Here is an 11,399-nt window from a genome sequence, read left to right on the forward strand (position 1 = left end):
ACTGAGAACCTGCAAGACCCCGCGGAGTGAAAGCAGGTGGAGATGGGGGCGGGTAAAATAGACCTCGTGGAAAGCCATCCGGACAAGTCAGGAAATGGAAGGTTCATCGGTCCCCCCAGCAAGTGGTGCAGACATGGGGAGGAAGCCTGGCAGAAAGGCTCTCTCGGTGGCCGAGCGAGAGGGCTCCGGGGAGGAAGGCGTTAATCCCGAGGAGGAAAAGGAGGGACGTGAGGCCGGGAGGCCGGACCTCGGCGCTGCTTCCCGAAAACAACAGGCCGCCCCGGGCGAGGACGGGTTAAGGGGGCGTGCCCCGGGGGGAAGCCACGTGCCGAGGCGGAATCCCACTGGTTCTCCCGAAGTTGTTTGTGAGCAGCCATTGGCGACGTCGGGGCTCTGCGGCCAGCCGATTGGCTGAACCTGGCAGGACCCGCCGGGGCCAGGGTAGGGAGGAGGAGGTAGCAGCCGAACCACGTCTCCGGGCCCGGCAGAGCCGAGCGCCACCCGCGCCGGGACCGCAGCCCGAGCCGCGGCCGCCGCCATGCGCTGGGTCCGGGCTCTGCTCAAGAATGCGTCCCTGGCCGGGGCGCCCAAGTACATCGAGCATTTCAGCAAGTTCTCCCCGTCCCCACTGTCCATGAAGCAGTTTCTGGACTTCGGTACGGAGGGGACTGGGGGCGGGAGCGCTGAAGGAGACCTCTCCAGGAGGGGTCAGCGCGGAGGCCGGCAGAGGCTCCGAGTGACAGGAAAGGGCTGTCTGAAAGAGCACAGGAAGCAAGGGGTTAACGGGGATGGACGCCCCTGCTGGTGGGACGCGGCTGTTCAGGGAGTGGGGGCCCTGAGATGGAGGATTTCCCTGTGGCCATCAAGGGGGCAGGGAGCAGAGGTGATGTGGGAGTATAGAGAGCAGCCAGGGAGGGAAAGCCAGGGGGCTATGGGGCCAGGGGTGCTTGGGAAGAAGACTGCGTACCTGTAGCCACTCAAGGGGCTGCACCCCTGCTGCCTCAGTGGACAAGGACGCTTGAAGATCAGACTGGTTCTGGCCTGGCAGCCTGTGCTGCCCGGGCAGGGGCCCAGGGTGCCTTGAGATGGAATCAGGCCGCTTGTCCCCTCCCTGGACTGGCCCTGGGCTCCTGGGTCAGGATCGTTCCCCCCCCCTCGCCCCCCATCCCCAGCCTTCTCTGGGTGACTCCCCAGGAGCGGAGCGGAGGAAGGATGTGCCAGCCTGGCAGCTGAAGCCAGCATTGTGTGGGCCTCTTTTGTCTCCATAGTGCTTCCCTGGTGCCAGCTGAAGCCTGGAGGTGGGAAGGCGGGCCAGGCCTCTTGGGAGCCCAGTTGACCATGCGTGGCTTCCTTCTGTTATAGCTGCAACACTCACAGGAGCGGGCAGGGGGTGGTGGCCAACACCTAGGGCACCTTTGCCCAGGGACACATCTGCCACCCCCTTGCCCTGTTTGATTCCTGAGCTTCCCCAAGGCAGACAAGCCTCTGGGTTGCCCTCCCAGCCCTTAGCAGCTCTCCAGACAAATCGCACCCTGCTATAGAGCCATTATAAGTGGCATGGCTGCATAGGGGAGTGTGGGTCACAACTACAGTGGAACAAGCAATGTCCAAAGGACAGGGCAATGTCCAGGGTGACAGAAAGAACACAGATCCCCTGCCTCCAGGTTGGCCTACTCTACCCAGCACCTCCACTTCATCTTCTAACCAGCCTGTACAATCTCTGGCCTCATTTGCACACAGGAGAGCCTCAGTGTAGGGGTGGTGGCACTGGCACTTAAGCCATAGGGGTGCAGGCATACCCCTTCCCACAACCAGGGTCCAGCCCAAACTCCTCTGCTCACCCAGCCCATCCCCCTAAGTCAGTCTACCAGGAGGGAAAGGGAAAAGTGAGGTGGCTTGGGCCATAGGCAGCATCAGGGAGGCTGGAGCTGGGTGGTGTAGGGGGCAATCCCTGCCGGCTTTGCTGTGTGCCAGTCAGTCAGTGAAGGGTTCGCCTGGCCACCCAAGCTGCACCTGGCCACTGTGGTTTCCGGCTCTGGGGGCTTACTGCTGTCTCTCCCCTCAGGCTCCAGCAATGCCTGTGAGAAAACCTCCTTCACATTCCTCAGACAGGAATTGCCAGTGCGCTTGGCCAACATCATGAAAGAGATCAACCTGCTTCCGGACCGTGTGCTCGGCACGCCCTCAGTGCAACTGGTACAGAGCTGGTGAGACCCCCCAGCTGGCTCCCTGCACCTCCCACTCTACCACCAAGGTGTCCCCGGGGGACCCGCTGGGGAAGGCTAGGAGGAGGCCACAGGGGAAGCCCTCGACTCCACTCTGGGGTCTTTGAGAGGCTAATGAGTCGCCCTAGGTCACGGAGACTCCTGGGCCAAGGCAGGAGCAAAGGTCAGACTCCCAGCCTCCCTGTTCAATCCTTACCAACTCCTTCACTGTCGTTGACACAGCCAGGGCCCGTGGCGAGCTAATGTCAGCATTAGCCTGGAACCCTCTGAGGCAATGTTTACTTAGAGTAACCAGGAAACACAGAAATGAACACTCAGTATCATCCAAGATGCCAGTCAGACTCCCAGAGACTCGGGGATGGCACAGCCCCTGCCCTGAGAGCCCTGGAGAGGCAAAGGCCAAACATGTATTGTGCGGAGTCACAGGCGCCGAGGGGAAGCCTTGGCCAAGTTCACTCTAGACCTCTTACCAAGGTCAGGGAGCTGGAGAACCTCAGCCAGCAGCCAGTCATGTGACATACAAACCAGGCCGTGTCCAGCCTGCCACTGGTATGCCAGTGATTAATCATGGGCCTTTCATGGCTCTGGGCAACCCTGCGCTGGGTCTTTTGGATTTGCCCCATGCAATGGGCCGAGGTGTTCTGCTGGACTCAGGAGCAGGTGTCACACTTGGTCTGATCTTGGCCCCCATACTGGTATAAGGAAGCAGCAGCTGCTGCCTCCAGGGAGCCCACAGTCCTACAGGAAATTAGGCACTCTTTGCCAAGGCTGGGTAAACTCCGTACTACATAGATCGGGGGAAGGAGATGTGGACTGCCACAGTTAGTTTTACCTAAGACTCAAAATATTATTTAAGAGTGACATTAATTAAAAAAAAAAAGTAACCCTGATTGTTTTATTCCCTCATTGCAGAAGTAGAACAAGTTCACTTTGACATTTGCATAACACAGGAAAGGAGATAGAAGAGAATGCCAACCACTGATCTCCACTCCATAACCAAACACTGTTAGGTCTCCCAAGGCTTGCAGTGCCCTCCCAGCTTGGCTTCTGTGCACCGGGCGTGTACAGACAGGGCTTGCTGTGATCGAATGAGCTCCAGTGAAAGAGTATTGTCCACAAAGGCCAGGTGTGCATGGAGCAGGTGCATATGGACACTCACTGAGCCAGAGATTGTCGGGGAGTTGAAATGGGCACACAGGATGTGCCTTTGCCACTGGGTCCGGCCAGGACGACCCAGAATGGGAAAGAAGGGGAAGGCTCCCCAGGCTACAGGAACAGCTTGGGCAAGGGTATGGCGTGAGAAAATGGCTGGCATGGGCATCCTGGGCTCTGCGGATACTGTGCTACTAGAGCAAGGTGTGAAAGGGGAGTGGGCGGGGTGGAGGAGCTGATTTCCACACAGTCTAACCAGGTCACCCCTGGCTGTGGCCTGTCTCTTGGAGACCCAGGGCCTCTGTGCCATCCAGCATGTGCCACTGTGGGGTGGAGGGGAGGAGACAGAAGGCACCATCTGTCTTCCCAGCCCTCCTCCGGCTCTGTCCAGCTGGCTGAGCTGGCTGCCAATCCAGCTAGTCCTGGCTCCATGACAGGGCTCTGGAGGTGCCTCCCTGTACACGGTGTTCCTTGGAGAGCTGGGCGACGCAGGAGCAGGCAGGGGAGCTGCTGACCTGCCTCTCCAGGGTCCCTTCCCAAACACCAGCCAGCCGGGTGTTGGAGCTTAGCCCAACTTACTCTTTTTTGTTGGTTTGTTTGTTTGTTTTAAGATTTATTCATTTATTTTATTTTTTAATCACAAAGTCAGATAGACAGAGAGAGGGATAGACAGAAGATCTTCCGTCCGATGATTCACTCCCCAAATGAGCACAATGGCTGGTGCTGAGCCGATCCGGAGCCAAGAGCCAGGAACCTCCTCCAGGTCTCCCGTATGGGTGCAGGATCCCAAGGCTTTGGGCTGTCCGCAACTGCTTTCCCAGGCCACAAGCAGGGAGCTGGATGGGAAGTGGGGCTGCTGGGATTAGAACTGGCACCCATATGGGATCCTGGCACATGTTCAAGGTGGGGACTTGAGCTGCTAGGTCACCGCGCCAGGCCTAGCCTGACTTACTGTTCCTGGACACTATGTCAAGTAACAACAGGAAAGAGTAGAGTTAGATAAGAAAGGACACTTCCCTAGTGGCTGATTCCAAAACTGTCTTGAGCGAGAATGGGCATTGACTGCAGCAAGAAAGATGGAGGTGTGAGGACAGGAAGGACTTCCTGGCAGGGCTGAGGGGGTTGCCTGTGCAAGAGTGTAGATCTTCCTTCTCCATAAGCCCCTGTCAGTCGGAATGGAGGGTATAGACGTGAACAGGGTCTGCAGGTGGCAGGGGGCTGTCTCTGGCCTGTGTCTCCCCTGAGGAAACAAAGCAGGTCCTGTACAAACACAGTTGTTAGGAGTAGTGATGCTTGCTACATGGTAACAGCCAAAGGGGAGTTTCTGCTGGACTGGGGGGCCACTGTGGCCAAGGTGTGAATTCCTGGTTCCCAAAGTGGGGGAAGTGTTCTGTTTCTAAGGGCGAGAGGCCAGCGCTGCAGGGGAGAAGGCACAGCTCTCTGCCAGCATCAGGCCTGTGCACCTGCAGCCAAACATGATGTAATGACGGCAGAGGGTTCCGGACCAGGCAGCAATGAGTCATGGTGAGGAAGACAAATACACCTGGAGGGCTTGCTGTATGCCCAGAGTTATTTAAATGTCCGGGGTTTGATTCCTCAGTCCTCCACTACCACCTCACCAAGTTGGTCTTGTTGTTATCTCCACTTCAAGCTGAGAAGCTAGGGTTCAGAGGGGTGAAGAAAACACTTGGGGAGCAGGTAGTAATGCTAGCATTGAATCCCAGGCTTTGGGGCCTGGAGCCTGCACTCCTGATGGGAGAGGATGGCTGTGCTCTGGGGCCATGACAGAGCTGAAGATCTTCAAGTCCACAGGTAAGTCGGTGGGAAAGCAGGGTGACATGCAGAAATGCTTTGGTGGCTGGTGCTGCTGGAGCCCAGAGGGGGCACCCTGGGCTTCTCCCAAGCAGGAGCCTGAGGATGGGTGTGGGGCTGACCCAGCTGTGCTTCCAGCAAAGGTCGGTCGCACAGTAGACTCAAATGTCAGTCAGCCCTGTCACTAACGGGCAGAGGCTTCATGTGAGCAGCTGGGAAGGGGTGCGAGGCAGTCATCTCACACCAAGCCTTCTTGCCTCTCAGCAAGGTGTGTGTACCCTAGGCCCTGCTTGGTGGTGCCTCCACCCTCACCCCAAGTAACCCTCAGCTCCTGGCCCTTAGAAGAGCAGCTGTGGGCCCAGTACCGTGGCCTAGCAGCCAAAGTCCTTGCCTTGAACACACCGGGATCCCATATGGGTGCCGGTTCTAATCCCAGCAGCTCCACTGCCCATCCAGCTCCCTGCTTGTGGCCTGGGAAAGCAATCAAGGATGGCCCAAAGCCTTGGGATCTTGCACCCATGTGGGAGACCTGGAGGAAATTCCTGGCTCTTGGCTCCGCATCAGCTCAGCACCGGCCGTTGTGCTCACTTGGAGAGTGAATCATTGGACGGAATATCTTCCTCTCTGTCTCTCTCCTCCTCTCTGACTTTGTAATGAAAATAAATAAATCATAAAAAAAAAAGAAGAAGAGCAGCTGCTCCAAGTACAGTGGCTGGGATCTGCCCTGCCAGGCCCGAGGAGAGCTCTGCATTCTGAGCCTGGGTCTGCCAGGCTGCCAGGAGGGGGTGATCCCCAATCCCTCCTTGTCCAGGATCCCCCAGCAAAGGCACGTTGAAGGGGGTCCAGGACAGGAGAGGTGGGGAAGCCGGGTGCTGCGGCTCACCTTCACCAGCGCCGGCTTGGAGCTGAGACCATGGTCCACTCCGCCCCCTGCACACAGGTACGTCCAGAGTCTTCTGGATATCATGGACTTTCTGGACAAAGACCCTGAGGACCAGCGGACGCTGAACCAGTGAGTGACAGTCCTGGCTGGGGTCTGGAAGCAGGGGGAATCTGGGACACAACCAAGGGCCAGAATTGCAAGCAGGATAAAAGACCCTGCCTTCAGCACTGACCCAGTGTGAGGAGAGGCTGCCCTCAGTGGAAAGCCCCAAGGTCCTGCTCAGGGGGTGCTTCCAGGCTTCCCAGCGGGATCCTGTGTAGGTTCCAGGAGGAGGAGGAGGGTTTCTGGTGTTCATCCGAGTGAACAATGTGGAGTTGCAGGGTCTGAAGGTATTTCCAGGCCAGGGTAAAGCCGTGTCCTCCCTCGGCGCAGGTTCACGGATGCCCTGGTCACCATCCGTAACCGGCACAACGACGTGGTGCCCACCATGGCGCAGGGGGTGCTCGAGTACAAGGACACCTATGGCGATGACCCGGTCTCCAACCAGAACATCCAGTACTTCCTGGATCGCTTCTACCTCAGCCGCATCTCCATCCGCATGCTCATCAACCAGCACAGTGAGCGCCTGCGCAGGGCCCTGGGAGGGGGCGGTCGCTTGGGGTGGGCGGGGGTGCAAGGCTGGACAGAGAGGGACGAGTCCCTTTATTTTAAACATTTACAGAATGTAAACTTAGCTCAACACTTTCTTTTTTTTAATTTAGTAGTCATTACAATTCTCATTTTTTCCCCCTGGAGGACGGACTATAATTTGTAGCTAACCATAAGTTAAACAATTCCCTCATGTGTGAATAATTCCAACAGCCATATGGTAAATGCTATGATAGTCTAACAAGAAAAAACAGTCACTAATAATGCTAGTGGGGTGGGGAGAGGGAGGGTGTGGTTTGGGGGTGAGACTTCAGAAAGGATAGGTACTGAGGCCTGCACAGATCCCAAACTGCCTTGAGCCAGGGATGGAGGGGGCAGGGGACAGGACAGGGGGAGTAGCTTTAGAATCAGAGCCTCCTGAAACCTGAGAGTCAAAAGCAGAGAGTGGGAGACCCTGAAAACAGGACAAGGGGGTGCCTGGCATGCTGCGTGACCCAGCGGCAGCACTCTGCCTTCCCACCCACAGCTCTCATCTTTGACGGCAGTACCAACCCGGCCCACCCCAAACACATTGGGAGCATCGACCCCAACTGCAACGTCTCTGAGGTGGTCAAAGGTGAGCCCCCCACCACTGTGCCTGGCCCACGGGGGAGTCCACCTGACCAGAGTGACCCATTCATTCCCTAGTATATATGCATGGGGGGAGGGGAAGCATGTCAGTGTTGGGGTTTAGTGTTGGGGAATCCCAGTCAGTGTCAATGCCAAGTGGCCTGGCTGCTCAGTGGGCTTGCTTGTGCCCTGAGGGGTCTCTCCTCTCTCAGATGCCTACGACATGGCCAAGCTGCTCTGTGACAAGTACTACATGGCCTCACCTGACCTGGACATCCAAGAGGTCAATGGTAAGTGCACATGGCTCTGTGTGCACATGCATGTGTGTGTCAGGCTGGGGCCAAGACGAGGCCAGGCAAGGTGAGATGAGGAGTTAGGATGTGAGCAGTTTCCAAGACTGGGGTGAGGCAGAGCTAGTTCTGGAGAGTGTCATAGTATTAGTCTTATTATCAAGGGCTGAGCATCCCCCAGATCGGTACATCTGAGATCTCTGGTGCTCTCAAATCAGATGTTTTGAACACCAGTGTGATGCCACAAGTGGAAAATTCTACCCCTACCCCCCTGTAACAAGTTGTGATCAAAATGCCAGCTGCTAAAAATACCACCAAAAATTACCTTTAGGCCAGGTGTGTGTATGTGAAACACAAGGTGTGATGTTCAAGCTTGGCTCCCAGCCCTAAGTGTCTCAGCATGGGAACGTAGATATTGCACAAGCTGAAAAAACCTGGACTCCAAAATGCCTCTGGTCCCACTCAGGTTGCAGAAGGACGCTGGGCCCATAGAGATGGGTTTGCTAAATGCTGGGAAGGTGTGAACAAGACAGGGAAGGACCCTGTTCACGTGCAGCTTGCATTTTTGGTGTCGGGGATGCTGGGAGTGGGGTCTTCCACCTGTGAGCAGATAAACAAGTGAGAGAATCTCCAAGTGTGGGGAGCCACAGGAGGGAAGTGGGCAACGATCCAGGCGAGCCGCAGGTAGAGCGCTGTGGTGTGCTCGGCGGGGCTGTGGTCGGTCAGCTGCCTTCCCGGGTTCCAGAGGTTTCCTCTTGTGCCTCAACCCCTGAGAGGGGTGATCAGAGCGAGCTCCTAGCTACACTGCCTCCCTTCTCAGTTCCAGCAGAGGAAGGGGAGGTGGAGTAAGGCCGGGAATTGAGCCTGTGGCTTCCCCAAGTCTTCAGGCCAGCCATCCTCAGCTTGGGGCAAAGCCTGGAGTTCAGGTGCCCTCTGGGCATCCGCATGCCCAGTGACCCCTCTGGGAACTGGTGGACTGGGGGCGCTGTGCATTCATGGGAAAAGAAAGCTACTGGGTGGGTGAGCCAGTGGAATGGTGAGCTCCTGCAATCTCCTGGTCTTTGGCCTCGCTGTCCCTTGCAGCAGCCAACTCCAAACAGCCGATCCACATGGTCTACGTGCCCTCCCACCTCTACCACATGCTCTTTGAGCTCTTCAAGGTGAGCAGACCAGCCAACCCATTGTCAGGAACTGCAGCGTTCAGGGCCAGCTTCTCCCACTCATCTCCTGCCTCTCTCCCACCACAGAATGCCATGCGTGCCACGGTGGAAAGCCACGAGTCCAGCCTTGTGCTCCCACCCATCAAAGTTATGGTGGCCTTAGGCGAGGAAGATCTGTCCATCAAGGTTATGGCCCTTGACCCTGGGGGACCGGGAAAGGGGCGGGGAGAGAACGTGTCTCCTACCAGGGATGTGCTCTCGGGACAGATCCTGGGGTGGGGAAGGGCTAACCGTGGAGATGTGATAGAGTGCCAGGGCACAGGCTGGAGGAACGAACTGTGGGGAGCTCCTGACATGTCCCCTGTCTCCCAGATGAGTGACCGAGGCGGAGGTGTCCCCCAGAGGAAGATCGAGCGACTCTTCAGCTATATGTACTCAACAGCACCTACCCCCCAGCCAGGAACTGGGGGGGCCCCACTGGTGAGATGGCATCACCTGGCCCCCCCCTCACCTCCTTAAACATGCAGTTTCTGTTCTCATCCCTCCTCATCCTGCTTCCCCACAGTGCTCATGGCTGTCCCGTGGTGCTGTGGATGGTGTCGGTCACCTTCCTCCTCTGTGTCCCCTACTTGCCATGTCTCTCTGGCAGCATCTACCTGCCACCTTCCTTCAGGCTTCCCTCCTTTCCGTCCCCCACCCCAAGTCCCCACTTTTCACCCGGCTTTGATCAACTTGCTGCCAACACCATTTCATCCACTCCATGAAATAGAAACGACCAGGCTTGGGACCCACTCAGACCACACAGCCACATGAGTACACTGCTTCTCCCAGCTCCAGCCTTGCTCCCTCCCTACTGCCTGTATCCGTCCCAAAGCTCTGCCAATCTGACCACAGAGCCCTGTCTCTTGGGTGTCCTCACCTGTGTGACCACAGCCCAGGCCCTGGAGCCCATCAAGGCCTGAGCTGCAGCAGCCAGGTGCCGGCACCATCCCTCACCCTGCCCCATGTGCCTGTTGCAGGCTGGCTTTGGTTATGGGCTCCCCATTTCCCGCCTCTACGCCAAGTACTTCCAGGGGGATCTGCAGCTCTTCTCCATGGAGGGCTTTGGGACTGACGCCGTCATCTATCTCAAGGTGAGGCCCTGCCTGCTAAGCCCACCATGGGCCTCCCATTGTCCCTCCAACCACTCCTAAATGGCCAAACTTCAGCATAACCCCTGTGCAACCTGCCTCCCCAGTCCCCCACAACACCCATAGCTGCTTGAGACCTGACAGGAGGGAGCAGGGGTGGAGAAGCAGTTTCTGACCCTGGCACCCCACAGGCCCTGTCCACGGACTCAGTGGAGCGCCTGCCCGTCTACAACAAGTCAGCCTGGCGCCACTACCAGACCATCCAGGAGGCCGGCGACTGGTGTGTGCCCAGCACGGAGCCCAAGAACACGTCTACGTACCGGGTCAGCTAGGGGCCACCATCCCCTTATCCAGGAGGATACACGGCCGTCTCTGGGTCCGTCCAGCCAACCATACTGACCCCTCCCTGTTCAGGGCCAGGGACCAGGGCGGGTGGTGGGCTCTCCTCGATGGCCAGGTCCATCTCTGGGGACATCACTGGTGGCCAGGCCACAGTGGTCCCAAAGTGTCAATCTGTCACAGGTGGGACACCCCGTCTCTGTGGGCCATGCCTGAGGATTGCGATGGCCTACCCAGGGGGTATCCCAGGGCATTCCTCTGTGTCACCAGGCCTGTCTCGGGTCTCATGCACTGTCCCCTGAGACACTGGTCCCCACGTGGCTGCCCCTACTCGCCTTATGCCCCAGTGCCATGGCCCACCATCAGTGTTGAAAAGGGACCCAGGGCTCCTGGATCTGGGAAGTGGGCAGCAAAGGGCTTGCAAGTCCGCTCTCTGGTCTCAACCTGGTCCTGTAGCTTCCCTCTCCATGCTGGGTCTGAAGATCAAGCTTGGCTAGAGGGGCATGGGGCTCCCTCAGAGCCCACTCTAAAGTGTAGGATCCTAGGAAGACCCCGATGTCACCACCCAGCCACGCTGCTTGAGGCCCAGGCCCCACAGGTGGCCTTGGTAATGTGTGCATGGCCTCTGGAGCCTGCCGCGCATGGCCTGTCACTCACATCCCTCCCTCACCTGCCATACCCCTGTGGGTCCCCGCTCCTGCAGGTGGCCATGCTCAGGCGGCTCCCTACCCCTCCACCCCTCCTCTGTGTACATAGCTAGTTTTATAGCCTTGAATGCCCCACCCTTCCCCATAGCACACAGGGGGTCAAAGTGCCCCTCCCCGCAGCTGTGACGGTGACAGTGACATCTATAGTAAAAAGACTGAATGAGAGTGCAGGCTGGCTGTGTTGTTGGGGTGTGTGGGACAGGCAGGGTGGCCTGCAGTGCCCGTGACTGCCCATGATTCAGTCAGCCCACCCAGTCCCACTGGGACCTGCCAAGGGCACCCCCCACACCGTGGGCTGACAGAAAGGGCACTGGCACATGATAAGTGTTTATTGGAGTAAATTCAGAACCTCCTGCCCCTTGCATGCAGGTGGGCACCCATTCCTTCTAGCTCCTGCCAGCCATCCATACTCCCCACTAACCCCTTTACCAGGTGTTGGGAGCA

At 57.7% G+C, this 11,399-nt stretch overlaps 1 protein-coding gene across 1 annotated transcript; it reads left to right on the forward strand.

The window, feature by feature from the left end:
* Positions 1–432: 432 nt before the first annotated feature.
* PDK2 (pyruvate dehydrogenase kinase 2) lies at positions 433–11,120 on the forward strand. Its single transcript, XM_004591065.4, has 11 exons — positions 433–656; positions 2,066–2,207; positions 6,130–6,201; positions 6,505–6,689; positions 7,247–7,336; positions 7,542–7,619; positions 8,703–8,779; positions 8,867–8,965; positions 9,152–9,259; positions 9,799–9,912; positions 10,101–11,120. Exons 1-11 carry the CDS (start codon positions 539–541, stop codon positions 10,239–10,241), a joined length of 1,224 nt encoding a protein of 407 aa, XP_004591122.2. The 5' UTR covers positions 433–538; the 3' UTR covers positions 10,242–11,120.
* The last annotated feature ends 279 nt before the right edge of the window (positions 11,121–11,399 follow it).

Source organism: Ochotona princeps, chromosome 17, assembly GCF_030435755.1.
Source record: "Ochotona princeps isolate mOchPri1 chromosome 17, mOchPri1.hap1, whole genome shotgun sequence".
NCBI classification, from domain to species: Eukaryota; Metazoa; Chordata; class Mammalia; order Lagomorpha; family Ochotonidae; genus Ochotona; species Ochotona princeps.

What these genes read in the sequence shown, in the direction of transcription:
- PDK2 (XM_004591065.4), top strand. Translation starts at nt 539, where the DNA reads ATGCGCTGGGTCCGGGCTCTGCTCAAGAATGCGTCCCTGGCCGGGGCG. An exon ending in GTGCAACTGGTACAGAGCTG is followed by an intron (nt 2,208 to 6,129) that starts GTGAGACCCCCC and finishes CCCTGCACACAG; the next exon opens with GTACGTCCAGAGTCTTCTGG. An exon ending in CATGCTCATCAACCAGCACA is followed by an intron (nt 6,690 to 7,246) that starts GTGAGCGCCTGC and finishes TCCCACCCACAG; the next exon opens with CTCTCATCTTTGACGGCAGT.